Source organism: Mus caroli, chromosome 2 (genome assembly GCF_900094665.2).
Source record: "Mus caroli chromosome 2, CAROLI_EIJ_v1.1, whole genome shotgun sequence".
Classification (NCBI taxonomy): Eukaryota; Metazoa; Chordata; class Mammalia; order Rodentia; family Muridae; genus Mus; species Mus caroli.
In genome coordinates this window covers 34,660,110-34,674,537 of record NC_034571.1, presented here as the reverse complement: position 1 = coordinate 34,674,537, position 14,428 = coordinate 34,660,110, and the positions used below count along the sequence as shown (strand labels likewise).

Here is a 14,428-nt window from a genome sequence, read left to right as displayed (position 1 = left end):
CCAGACTGATTTCCAGAGTGGTTGTACAAGCTTGCAATCCCACCAACAATGGAGGAGTGTTTCTCTTTCTCCACATCCTTGCCAGCATCTGCTGTCACCTGAGTTTTTGGTCTTAGCCATTCTGACTGGTGTGAGGTGGAATCTCAGGGTTGTTTTGTCACTGCTGTCTTTTCCCAACAGTCTTTTCTGGATGACTGTGTTTCTGTTATCAGAATAGCACTTGTATGGTACATCCACTTTAAAATATTTATTCACATCCTAACTTGTTCTCAGAACACTCCTGAGTTTTTGGCATTGTGTGTTCTCCAAATTATGCAGGTGTAGAATTAATATGCATGTAGAGACCTACATTATTGCCCTGAAAGAAGCCTGAGACTGCTTGTTTGAGTACTTCTCTAGAAGAAGTAGCTTTCCATTCTTTGAGCAAAAACTAAACCAAACAAATAAAAACCCTTACAATGATTTTGAAGGGTATTTTATGTGCTTAGTGGCAGAATAAAGAATGAGATGGTGGGATAATGAGAATTATGAAATGGTTGAAATATTGTATTGCTGCTGGCCTAGTATCCCTCTCTAGTCTGCAGCATGTAGTATCTATGGGATCAGTCATAATAATGATCTCAGAAGCTGTGTTAGTGTTTAGTGCAGTAGTACTTTACTTCCAGTTCTATGCCTTGTTCCCATTATTGGATGCTCAACTCCATGTGCCCTTTTCAGTTGCCTTTTCATGGTCTGTCAAGTTATGTCATCATATTGCTCATTGTGTCTTTTACTGTGAAGCACATACCTAAAACGTTCCCAACTCATTTTATTTTTGTTTTCTCTGTAGTGAATTTTCTTTTTAAAATAGGGACATTATGATGATATAATTGTATTCTTGATGTTTTTTGTTTCATGCTTCATTCATCTGAAAAATCTTGATGTTACACAATTAAGGATCCAAGCTTCTCAGCTTTGCATTAACTTATCTGGGCAGAGATATTCAACGAATCTAAGTGTCTTATTTGTGTGAGACTGAGTAAACAACATAAAGGGACAATGCCAAACTGAGTTTAAAATTATCTCATTACAGCCATGAGGGCATGTAAGATTATAAAGAACCATCTTCTAGGAATAGGCTCACAAGGATTGCCTTAATGCATTGTTAAGGTCCATTGTAGAGCCCTTAAAAGTATCCAATAGAAAATTTCAGTGTAAGGGTCATTGAAAGAAAGTTATGATGATTTTCTTTTTCAATCATTTGTATTAAGCTGCAGAGCAAAGGGAATTTCTGCTTATACTATTGGATTTTTGTCTCTATTAAGAGGAGGCTAAGGAAAAGTTTATTAAGATCTACTGTCCTCTCAACCTGTTGGATTTGTCTCATCTGGCTCCTGCTGACTTCATCTTTTATTCCACAAACTAGTCATTACCAGTTGCCTAGAGTCTGTCATTTGAACTGAATGAATCAAGTAGTTAGTCTGATTAGCCAGCCAGTGCTCTAAGGAGAATATCTTCAGGATAGGTATTGGGAGATATGTGAATGCTAATCTAATACAGATCCACTCACCATATTCTATTTGCCTCCCAGGAATCATCGTCCTTCGTCTCCTGAAGTCTAGTACCTGGAACTGTTGCTTTATATACTCTGACAAGTACCATGGTTGTTTAGTTTATTCTATAACTCTAATTCAGCAAGAGGTATTGAAGTACACGTATGTGTATTTCATCTCCTGGGTGGGGTAGGGTGGGACTGATTAGGTCTCAAGTTGTCCAGGCTGATCTCAAACTCACTATGTAGCTGTGTATGACTTTAAACTTCAGATTCTCCTGCTTTTATCTCCCAGAGTACTGGGATTACTGGCATAAAGCAGCAAATCCAGTTTTATGCAGTGCTAGGTGTCAAACCTAGAGACTAGTGCATGCTAGGCAAGTGCTCTGTTGACAGAAATATGCCCAAGCCCTATATTTCTATATACTTGTATTTTGTTTATTACATTTTATTTTGAGGGTGTAGCATATATCTCACAATGTACATATGGGGGCTCAAAGGACTATCCACCCTTGAGAAGCAGTTTCTTCTTCCATCATATGTATCTAGGGATCATATTCAGATTATAAGGTTTGGTGGCAAGTATCTTTACCTGCCTTGACCTACTCTACACTTTTAAGGCAGTGCACACCATTAATCGCAGTACCTGGGAGGCAGAAGCAGACTATATAAAATATTAAAAGAACTATTTTTTGGAGAGAGGGTTCAGGGTTTGTGTAGCCCAAGCTGGCCTTGAAGCCATGGATGACCTTCAGCCCTTTATCCTCTTTTCTCCACCTCTGTGTTAAATATGAGGTGTGAGCAGTTATGCCTGGTTTATGCAGTGCTTGGAAATCAAGCCTCCTAGGCAAGCACTCTACAAATGGAGCTACATCTCCAGCCCCCTGCAATGATATCTTTTCTACTCCTGCATATACAGGCATTTCCATAGGTTATATATTCCTAGAAGTGTTCAGGTTGCTGGATTAAATAGTATGTGCATTTAAAATGGACTTGGTTTTGAGAAACAGTATGACAGATAATCTCTCAGTGTACCAGCTTATGTAATAACCTTGTAATAGAGGAGGCTAGACAGTGATCCTGAAAACTAGTTTTTGACAGTGATCCATTATATAGGAGGATTTACCTTCCCAGTAGTGTAAGAATTTTAAGTAGGTAATTTTTAAGGGCATGACCAAGCAGATTCATAGACTGATAAGAATTGCAACTGACTAACTCAGTTAAGAAACTCAAAGAAGGGAATAATCTATGAGGTTACTTTGTACACTATCCAGTATGCACTCCTTTTCCTGTAACCCAAATTTTTTTTTTTTGGCTGAAGTGACATTCAAATCCTGCAGTAATGCTTGGATTTTTTTCTAAGGAGCATTATTAGGAAGAGATGCTTGGACAAGTTCAAGGAAAGAATTCCTGAAAGTCGTTGTTTGCCATACTGCTGTTGTCTTAAGGATTGCGTAGATAATACCTTTGGTTCCAAAAGAAGGTTTGCTCCCAAGATTCTATCTCTGAGAGATGACACAGAGGAGGTAGTGTTCAAGTCACCAGTGGAAGCCCAATATCTTTTATTTGATATCTAGTTTTGTTGTTGTTGTTGTTTGGTTTTTCGAGACAGGGTTTCTCTGTATAGCCTGGCTGTCCTGGAACTCACTTTGTAGATCAGACTGGCCTTGAACTCAGAAATCCGCCTGCCTCTGCCTCCCAAGTGCTGGGATTAAAGATGTGTGCCACCATTACCCTGCTTGTTGTTTTTGAGACTGGTTTCTCTGTGTAACAGCCCTGACTATCCTGGATTTGCTTTGAAGACCAGGCTGATCTCAAACTTCTAGAGATCTATCTGCCTCTGCCTCCTGAATGTTTGGATTAAAGGTGTACACAACCATGCCAGGCCAGCCTTTGTTTTTTTTTGTTTGTTTTAAAGATTTATTAATTTATTGTATGTATGTGAGTACATTGTAGTTCTCTTCAAACACACCAGAAGAGGGCATCTCATCCCCTTACAAGTGGTTGTGAGCCACCATGTGGTTGCTGGGAATTGAACTCAGGACCTTTGGAAGAACAGTCAGTGCTCTTAACCACTGAGCCATCTCTCCAGCCCCAGCCTTTGTTTTTAATTCATTAAATACTCAGCTATATATGTAGATACCAATACCACAGTGAGGATCTGCTCCCACCCCAGCTGAGACAGGTCATTCTTCTCTGAGCACACATTGTGTTCTGCCCCTCATCTCAGAAGTGTCCTTGTATCTCCTGCTGGCTTGATCTCTACAAGGAGGGGATCTTGACTTTCCAACCTATTTGTCACAGAGTAGGGCTTGCTCAATGTTGACTTGCTTTAAATGTTGAACTCTTTGTCACTAATTCTGGAACAAGGGAAAGGAGGATGGTGTCCCCTTCCTTACCTCTAAGAGATGTGTGAACAAACGTTCCAGTGGGCTTTGGGACAAAGATTCTGGTGGGAAAACTGACTCATTGTACTCAAGAACAAAGTTTCTAAATTTGTGAGTTTGTAAAAGGATCTTAGTGACAGGATAGTATTTTCAACTAGGATAACTGGATCCTAGTTTGGGGTTTTGGTTTTGGTTTTGATTTGTAAAGAAAGTGAATTTAAGGAAGACTAATCGATTAGAAAGAACATAGTCCCAGATGGTCTCTCACAATAGCACTCTAACTTAATATTAGTTCAAAGAGGAAGGTTAGTTATGGTCTTTTTTGAAACACCCAGATAAAGTTAAAATAATCTCTTTAACCTTGCTAACTACAAAGCGGTGAGGGGCAGTTCACCTTTTTATCATGCAGAGTGAGTAGTGCACTCAGAACTTCTTAGCACACTGTGAACACTGGGTGTTGGGAAGGGTTCTGTTGGTATATCTTTGTGACGTAGATAAATGTGTCTTTCTGAATCTTATAGTTGTATAATTTTGTAGATGGAGGCTAGAGACTATCATCTTCACAGATTCAACTTTTGAGGAGAATACTCCCTGAGGATGTTGAATTGTTGGGTTCTCTATTCTTGTAATATCTTGATGATCGGTACCTAGGGTTGTTCCATAGTAATATTCTAACTCCAATTTTTTTTCATTTGTTGTCCTTTGTTCCATAGTATATTAGTTACTTTTCAGTTGTTGTGATAAAATATCATGACCCAAAGCAACTTGGAGCAGAAAGGAATTATCTTAAGTTTATAGATGAAAAGGAATTTAATCTTATAGTTTATAGTCTATTATTCAGGGAATCAGGACAGGAGCTGATGCAAAGGCTGTAGAGGAACGCTGCTTACTGGTTTTTTCTCATGGCCTGTGCAGCCTGCTTTCTTATACATCCAGGACAACCAGCCCACCAGTGGCTACCAGTATGCTGGGGCCTTCCACATTAATTACCAATCAAGAAAATGTACCTCAGATTTGCCTACAGGCCAATTTAGTGGGATATTTTCTCAATTGAGAGTGCCTCTTCCAAAATAACTATAGCTTACGACATGTTAACGTAGAACTAGCCAGCACACATAGTATAATTTATCTAGAAAAGACAGATTAAAGGCTTCTTTTCCTTACTTAGTAATTTTCAAGATGATATCTTCTCAAACACATTCAACCATTGATGATAGGAGAATTTTTCAGCATTTCTTTTCTGTCCTCACTCCTCCTCTCTTCCAGACCCCATGAAGGCTAGACAGAACCTTTTAGCTACCATGCCTAGTTTATTTGGTACTACATATCAAATCCAGAAGCCTCATGCATGTTAGGCAAGCACTGTACCAACTGAGCTATATCCCCACTCCTAGCATCATTAAGTCATGGATTTTTTTTTCCTTTTCTTTTTGGTGGTGCTGGCAAGTGAACTCAGTTTCATTCACTTGGCAAATATTCCACCACTGACTAATGCTCCCTAGCCTGAAGATTTAAACATTTGTATTGCAGTTGATTATATATTTAAAGATGCTTGAATTGTGCTACTCTTGGTTACTGATAACTCTTCACAGTGGCTGATTCTATCATTTTTGAGTAGGTAGAAAAAGTCAGAAGTTGGTGATATTCAGAGAGAAAGAAGGAATTGAGGAAGGAGCCATAGGTTTCTGGCATAGGAGGCTTGTTGATATCATTAATTGAACAGAGCCCAGACAAAGAGCAAGTTTTAAAGAAAAGCTGTATTTGAGGGCTTAAGATGGTGTACCTTAGATGAGGATGCCCTGGAAACAGTTATCAGGACATGAGGTTCCAAGGAGCAGTATTTGACTCCAGGACCCAGGAGAGGGCTTGATTGTTTTGTATTCTTGACTCAGATTTGAATTAAATATCTTGTTTGAAAAAACTTTATCTGTTTGCCAACTGGAACCAAGTCCTACTCCAAAACACACTGGTAAGACTCAGTTGCTTTCTCTTTTGTCTTCTATTTTTGGTAAAGAGTAACTAATAGATGTTTTTGATAGTAGGATTACTATCTGGTCAGTTTAAAGTCTTCAACTTTATTACATAAATTTCCTCAGATAGAGGAAAGCTTTGCATATGGATGTGTATACTTGCCTTAGAATTGGGACTGGGAGAACTGGTTTGGCTTTGCAGAAATGACCTGGGGCAGATTTCTTGGTGATTGGTTATGTTCTTGAAGGGATTTTCTTTCCTTTTTCCTTGTTGCTGGATTCAGGACCAGCTACTCTTTACTTTTTTTGACTGCCTTTTTGGTCTTGCACTACCTATGCAATGCAGTGGTCATCAAAAACATAAGCATAGTCTCAAATAGCTTGGAATCTAATGGGAGATCTATAATGTGTATGTTAGTCAAAAGGGCACCCAAATATATATAGTAAATAGAAGATAATGGAAGGAAATCTTTTACTTTGAGAACTAGGTTTTCAGTAGAAGGTCTAATATCAAGTGAGTGTAAAAATAGAAAATTCTTATATAGCCAGGACCTAATAATATGTGGGTTCTCATAGCAAGTGCCTTTACCTACTAAACCAGTTCATTTGTGTTTCCATAATAATTTTCTTACCCAATTCTGTCATGTATTCATAACACTATATTGTCACTTGTGTGTGTAGTGTATTTTCATTATCAGTGGGTTAATTTTGAGCAGTGGAGAGGTGAGGCTGGAGTGTGAGCACCTTTAGAGCAAAGGTCACATGCTACCATAGATAGCGTAGTGTCTTCCTATAGGAGAGTATGTGTGTTTATAGGATTGGATGGAAATCTCCAGCTTCTGGAGGGCTTTATTGTCCTAATACCGAAGCTTACCTCAACGTTGAAAGCATTAAAGCTCCTTTCCAGCTTGAGAAGTAGAACTTGGAAATCACTTCTCTGCTCACTCCCATTCTCTGCAGTCGGCTCAGATAGTGTGAGCGCAATCTGATTGTGGTTTCATTATTCCTCTTTAGCTGAAAACCCTTTCTTTTGCCATGGGAGATGGTCTTTATCAAAGGTCTAATGCAGGAGAACCAGAGTCTTTGGGCCTATATTTTCTCTTTTTATCTTTCAAGGTTAAAAAGTTTAAAAATATTTCTCTATATTTGAGTTTCTGAAATTATCAGATGTCTCTCTATATGAGTGGTCCCATGGCTTTTACTTTGTTTCAGATTTTCATCAAACGTTTCTTTAAAACAAGGCTGAAATGACTGCCATGACCCTGAGGCCACTGGAACTACACAGTCTTTTAATAATGTTAATGCACTAAACTTATATTAGTCTTGATACCACTTCAGGTTTAGAACATGTATGCCTCTTTGAAAGCCTTTATTTGAATAAACAAACACGTGGGAAATAGCAGTAAGCATGGCATTTAAAGAGAGGTCTTACCTCTCCCTAAAGCCACATGATGTAATAGAGGAGTGAGAAGTTAGGATATTTGTTTTCCATTAGTTAGATGATCTGCCTTGTCCTTCCTCTAGGTTTTGATTTCTCCATCTAAAAAAATGAAAATGTAAACAAGTATCTTATGGCTAGCTAACGTTCCACCTACATTTGGACTCAAATGCAGTGCTGATAAGATTTAATCCATCTATTCTTGTCTGGATTAGAAAGCTAATATTAGCAAATAAAAAATGTTTCCGACTCATTTTCTTCCCTCCCCCCCTCTTCTTACTCACAAATTCCAGTATTAAAACAATCCTGAGTGATTTGTGTTCTCTGAAGTAGCTTTTCAGTAGTGTCCAGAGCCTTAGCTGATATCAGAGCTTTACTTTGACATCTTATAGGCAGTGAGGCACATGTTCACCTTTCTTTTGTTGCCTACCAGAAATTCCTGTAAAGTGTTCCATTCCAAAAAGCTATGAAAATGAGAATATGGAGAGAGCTCTGGGATCCAGACTAAACCTTGCCTGTCTTAACATAATTATGTTTTAATATAACTTTAAATTATAATTAAAATATAAACTAAGTTTTGTTTTAAATTGTTTTTAGACTTATAGGTATATCAAGAATTGTTAGGAAGGCCAGGCATGGTGGCCTGTGCCTTTAATCCCCACCATTCTGCTCTACAAAATAAGTTAGTTCCAGGCCAACCAAGGCTGCATAGTAAGACCCTGTTTTGGGGGCTGGGGGCTGGGGGTGTGCAGGGAGGAGGAGCAGACCCCGAGGCAGTGTGTCTGTTTAGAATGTGCAGTGCTTTTGGTTTGATCCTCAGAATGTAACAGCAGCAGGCGAGTTAAGCTCTCTGCTTCAATCTTCTCACCAGGAGGAGCCAGGCTGTTTATCTTTTTCTCCTACTGTAGTTGTAGTACAGAGTGGAGTTTCCAGAACTCAGTTGTGCAAAGGTGTAAATTATGATAAGCCCATCTCCTTCAGGGAGCTAGAAACTGCCCTTTGAAAATAAGTGCTTCCAATTGAATAGCTTTTGGTTAATGGCCATTTCCCTGTTTAGTTTTTGATCCACATCCTCCCCCACCTCTACTGTGCTGAGGATGGACTCTGGCTTGGTGCATACTAAATTATCATTCTGTCAATTAGTGACGTCCCCAGGCTTCCCCCTCATTCTACTTATTGCCACTTGAGTAAAATTAATCAAAAGCATCATTAAGTTTGATAGAAACTGATCCCCCCCCCCCGAAGCCAGAGACAGGGTTTCTCTGTATAGCCCTGACTGTCCTGGAATTAACTCTGTAGACCAGGCTGCCTCAAATTCAAAAGATTCACCTGCCTGTGCCTTTGGAGTGCTGAGATCAAAGGTGTGTGCCCTTACTGGCAAAGGAAAATCTTTTTAATTTCTTGTTTTATGGTGATGTGAAAACTAGTAATGTCTCTCTCTCTCTCTCTCTCTCTCTCTCTCTCTCTCTCTGTCTGTATGTGTGTGGGGGGGGGGTTGGGGTTGGTTGGTTAGATAAGGAGTGCAGTGGCAAAGCATTTTTAGGTGAATTGAATCTTTTTTCTTGTTTTCTAAATAATTGGTGTCTTGTTTCTTAGCCTTTCTTTGGGAGATAATCCTGGTGCATACTATTGGTTAAGAAAGCCCTTAATGGTGATAGGACTACTCACCCTTCAGTTACATGGCTGGTGGGTGACAAGTCCCACTAGTATGCAAGGAGACTTTTCTTTTCTTTTCTCTTCTCTTCTTTTCTTTTCTTTCCTTTCCTTTCCTTTCCTTTCCTTTCCTTTCCTTTCCTTTCCTTTCCTTTCCTTTCCTTTCCTTTCCTTTCCTTTTCTTCCAGTTGTTGGTTGATTGGTTGTTTTTTAAGCTAAGCTGGAGAAAAGGGGAACTTTGTTAGAGTGAATGCACATCACAGATATATATGTAGCATTTATCCTTAGGAATTCAGTTCTATTCTACCTTCTCAGTGGAACATGCTTACCCTACCCCACCCTCACCCTTTGTGTGGTGCTGGGGATCAAAGTCAAGGCCTTTCATATAGGAGCGTTCCCTTCTGATGCTTGTCTGCTGATACAGCAATGGACAGCTGAGTGTTTGACCAGGTGTCATTTGCATGTGACCCAGATTTCCTGCTTCTGCAAACCCTTTCTTACTCAGTGTTCAGGAATCAGGAAGGCTGAGGCAAGGTGCTTACTTAAGATCTTTGGCACTTGGGGAATGAAGCAAGAATCCTACTTTAAAAGATGTAACCTTCCTTCGGCTAGGGGCAGGAATTCTAACCTTTGGGTTTTCAAAAGGATTGTGAAGTCCTAGTGTCCTTTTCCCACATTCTTTCAAGTATGTATCATCTTGTATCCACTGGTCCAGAGGCTGAAGAAAGGTAAGGGGACCCTGCCCAGAGCGCTTAGCAAAAAGAGTTTGCCTGTCCTTATTTATTATTACGACAAAAAACAGAGAACTCCAACTCCTAAAAAAAATTAGCAAACCCCTTTTGCTTGCCCTGAATTGTCTTGCCTGAATTGTCAAAGCTTTTAGTTAGCACTAAATGTTTTAATCCAGAGTTTAGAAACATAGTGTAGCATAGGACTTAGGGTAAAGAAGAAAAAGAAAAACCCTACATAGTAGAACCCTTTTAAATTTAGTTCTTCAAAAATGTCTTTGGTTTTTGTTGTGTTTTGTGTTGTGTCGTTATTAGGATCTGCTTTAAACTAGAGGAGCATTTCACTTTAAATGTTCCTGTATCAGTTCTCAGGAAAGTGTGTGCGACAGTATTGTTAACTGAGGAAAATAAGTCTATCAGTTCCACTCAGATAACCTTTGGTAATAAACGAACTCCAAGCACACTGTGACCTTAGAGCCTGAACTTTGTAATCACATGACCGGCTTGTAAACTGACCTGTGAGGATGACGGTCGGTCCGGTCGTAGTTCGGCTTAGAGAAAGAAACTGAGCAAGTGTGGGAAGGGTAGTCATCAAGCGGAGTTTACCCTGTAATCTCGGTTTCTTCATGGCTTCGGCAGAACTTCTCAGCAGACTTGGAGAAGCATGAAATGGAGACATGGGAAGGTAAAGGAATTGATTGCTTAACTCTGGGACCAGAAAGCTTAGAAACATTCCTGGAAGGTTTAGACATGATTCACAGACAACTGAGTTTTGTTTTGTTTTTTGTTTGTTTGTTTCATTGATTTTCTTGTTGTAGCTTGGCAGAATTCAGTCAAGTTTTATTATAGGAACTGCCTGCAAATGTTGTGAGATACAGAAAAGAAGCTATGGGAAACTGGTGGATTAATTGATTGTAGAAAGAGCAGGAAAGGGAGAGGTGATAGATTTGAGTTTAATATTGATTTGAAAAAATCTTAAGCTTCATATTTCAGTACACGGTAAATTTTATCTTTAAACATTGTGTGTTTTACCTCTTGACAGAATTTGTTTATATTTTAAATTCTTTAATCCAGTTTACAATCTGCCTAAACCTTATTTAGTACTGTTAATTATAGATAGGATTGGGGTCGTGAGGCCATTGATAAGGTAGCCTCATCCTCTTAGGGGACTTAAAGCTTTATGGTTTGGGGTATAAGACTAAGTCCATACTAATTTCTTTTTAAGTGTTTCTAAGTGAGTAGATTTGGTTTTATTTTTGAGGTGTTTTTTTTTTCCGTGTGATTGTAAATAACACTGATTAGATATTGTTATAACTTTATATGGAATAAACTCCTGCTTATGTGAGAAACTCCAGAATTCCACATTATTATTTGGCCTGGAAAGAAAAATACAGCTATCAAACAGTGTAGAAGTGAGTTTTAGCATTAATGATGCTATGCTGATAATGTAGAATCTAATAGTTTGATTCCTTATTGAAAGACATTATCAAGCGAAAAGAGCTCTTAAGTCTTTGAAGCAATTGATAAATTTCTAGTAACGGCAGTGCCCCCATGAAATTGTCTGAGGATAGCTTCCCCAGCCCCTTTCAGCATGGCTAACATCTGTCATAGGCAGCTTTGCAGGTTTGTGATCACTCTGGGGGATGCATGAACCAGGGAAGTGAGCCTTCCACTCACGGTAGCGTTCTTTATAATATTGTTACTCTCCTTCCTTATATACATTACATGCCAGCATTACTGCATTACTGGGTTTTGTAAATTAGTAGAAACAAAGGAGTGCAGAAATTATCAATTATGTGTAAGATCTGTAGTTTTATCATAAATAGCTTCCTTTTCCCCTTAACATGCACAGTAATTCTTTATTAATTGCTCTTGAAATTGTTAAACATATTTATAGAAAGGAATAGTTTAAGAACTAAGATTTTCTTGGGATTCATTGAATAGGTTAGAGATAGGCAGAGGTGGTTATGTGAATTTGAGTTCAGGACAGCAGTGGGTACATGAATTTGGAAGGGGCAGTTGTGAAAAATTTAGGGCTTGGGAGATTTTTTTTTCCCCTAGCCAATTTGAATCTCATAGAGATCTTTATCTACTAATTCCTGATGCCTGGATAATTCTCTCAAAGTGTATATTTTATTAAGTTCTAAAACTTCAATTTTTCTTAGCCATTTAGTGTCAGAATATAACTTAGGGCAGTAAAAAAAAGGGCACGTACAAAACAAGAAAGTGTATTGTTTCACTCTAATCTGTTTCACTCTAATCTTTATGCCAACTGCCAGAAAGCAAAATTAATTATCACAGCTGAATGAGGTCTTTGGAAGCTTAAGAGGCAAAATTGACTGCTTACAAAAGTCAGTGAAAATGCTACTGTAAAAAAAAAAAAAAAAGTGTGCCCTGGTTTTAGATATTGGGCCCTTGTCCATTTAAATTAACCTTTGTCACAGCTGGGCATGCAAATGTTTTGTTTTAGTTCACAGAGGGTTAACTCTATTCAAGGCTTCTCTGTGGCCGGCCTGATCTGTGGAGTCATACAATCTGGTCTTTCAGCCCTGCCAGTCGCTAGGCAGGAAGTCTTATTTCTTAAGCTATCTTTCAGAATGGGGGGTTGGGATTTGGAGAAAGGTGGGGGAAGGGTCTTGGAGCATCTGTAAGGATCAATAACAGAGGAAGAGAGAGCCGCAAGAGAGGCTATTGTGCACACTTCAAGATAGATGCAGCTCTTGTGAACAGCCTGGCTTACAGGACAGCCACCTAAAACCAAAACAATGCTACAAAATGAATTTCCTGTGAAAACTGGATTGCTCCTTAAAAGAGGAAAAATAAGTGCCTTTCAACATTTGGGAATGTTCCCATTCTCCAACTTGTAGAGCTAGGGAATTCCTGTTAGAAATCACTCCAGATTGAGTTTTAAATGCCTTTTGTCCTCATGCTGACACTGCCTGGGACTGGAAAGGATGAGCATTTTGGAGGAGGTTGTGTGTGTCTAAACACTAAGGATTTTGTCTTCCTTTTCGCCCATTTTTTCTTTGAGCATTTGCTTTACTTACTGGTTTTCCATCAATGAGAAAATGGGGTGGAGAGAGGATGACAACAAGATTTGGTTGGGATTTGTGTAACACGTGTGAAATCCCTCCCCCAACAGCTGGTATTGGCTCTTGAAACTTGAATTGAACTACACAGATGCTCTTAGTACGTAATTTGGAGATTATTTAGACCCAGGTTTGTGCAAAGATCCTAGGATTATCTTAAAACACACTGGTGTTATAAAATCATGTTATATTTTGGTGTATTATACAAACATTAGACAGAAATGTCCAAGTTGGGGAAAGTGAGCAGTTCTGCCAACTAAATTATAGTTTTAAAGATTTAAAGGGTTGTCTCCCTTTGCTCCAGTGAAGATTTTCATCCCCCAAGCTTCTCTTCCCAAGTCCATCTGTAAGGTCCCTATTTTGTTGCATCTTTCTCCAGAGGACATCAGTGGCTATTTTATTATGCAAACTGTTTTTGGCAGTTGAGTAATGCTGAAAGACTGGTTGCGGTCTCTTTACCACTAACCTGTCAAAGTATAGGTGACAATTAGTGGTAAGAACTGAAAAAAAAAATGGAATTAAAAATAGCCTCCAATTCTCCTCCCTTGAAATCTTATGGAATACATGAATAAAACAGCTAGGGGTCCATAATGTGACTTGCAGACATACAAATGGAATAAGTGGGGGAGGAGGAAACGTGCATTTGAAATTAACAGCAAGTTCAATTTATTTAGGCTTGAAATAAGATCTGACTTATTTTGGACAATTGGGGCAAATACTTAGACATTTCATGGATCTTTTGGATATATATATTTAACACCCTTTTCGTCCATATCCCTTTGAAAAATGAATGAAAAGAAACTCTGATTTAATTACTGCAACTAGAGCCTGCCTGGTAGCATTTTTTCCTCTATCTCAGATATATTGTAACTCTGCACTCAAGCTTAAATGAAAGACATTATTTAACAAACTCAGAACTTTAGTTACCATATACATTGTATTAAAATGAGATATGAAATCTCTTTGAACAATGTGGTCTTTAATAGTATTAGGGGAGAGTCTAGTGAAGGGAAAAGCCATTAAAGTCTTCAGGGCTCAAGATGAGGTTGGGATTTGGGCTCATTGCTTTTGTCACTTTTACACACAGACATCGCTGTGATCGTGTTTGATTTAGAGGTAGGATTAAAAAAAGAATATTAGAGGGACTAGTATGAAAATCAAACAATCCCTCTACCACCAATTTTTTAAAGGACATTCTTGTGTCACCTTGCTACTGAGATTTCTTTTTAATCCAAGGAATTAATTTTTTTTTTTTTCAAGATTCTTCTTTCTACATGCCTCAGTAGTTTGTTGAAGCAATTGAAAAACATTCACGGCCGGGCATGGTGACGCACGCCTTTAATCCCGGCAGAGGCAGAGGCAGGTGGATTTCTGAGTTCCAGGACAGCCTGGTCTACAGAGTGAGTTCCAGGACAGCCAGGGCTATACAGAGAAGCCCTGTCTCGAAAAACCTAAAAGAGAGAGAGGGGGGAGGGGAGGAAAGGGGAGGGGAGAGAAGAGAAGAGAAGGAGGGAAGAAAGAAAGAAAAACATTCACATCTTTTTTTTTTTTTTTTTTTTTTTTTTTTTTGAAAAGGGTTTTTTTTGGGAGCCCTGGCTGTCCTGGAACTCAATCTGTAGACCAGGCTGGCCT

General features: G+C 38.8%; 1 protein-coding gene across 4 annotated transcripts in view; it reads left to right on the top strand.

The window, feature by feature from the left end:
* The window catches only part of Nr6a1 (nuclear receptor subfamily 6 group A member 1), a 193,153-nt gene that overhangs the window by 121,749 nt on the left and 56,976 nt on the right, over positions 1–14,428 (top strand). The window contains exon 1 of one of the 4 annotated variants that reach the window (XM_029474599.1): positions 10,094–10,392. The exons of the other annotated variants lie outside the window; for them this stretch is intronic. Coding sequence (XP_029330459.1) covers positions 10,377–10,392 — 16 coding nt within the window. The 5' untranslated portion in view covers positions 10,094–10,376. Of the gene's footprint in view, positions 1–10,093; positions 10,393–14,428 lie in introns of those variants that run through there. 4 annotated transcript variants of the gene reach the window in all.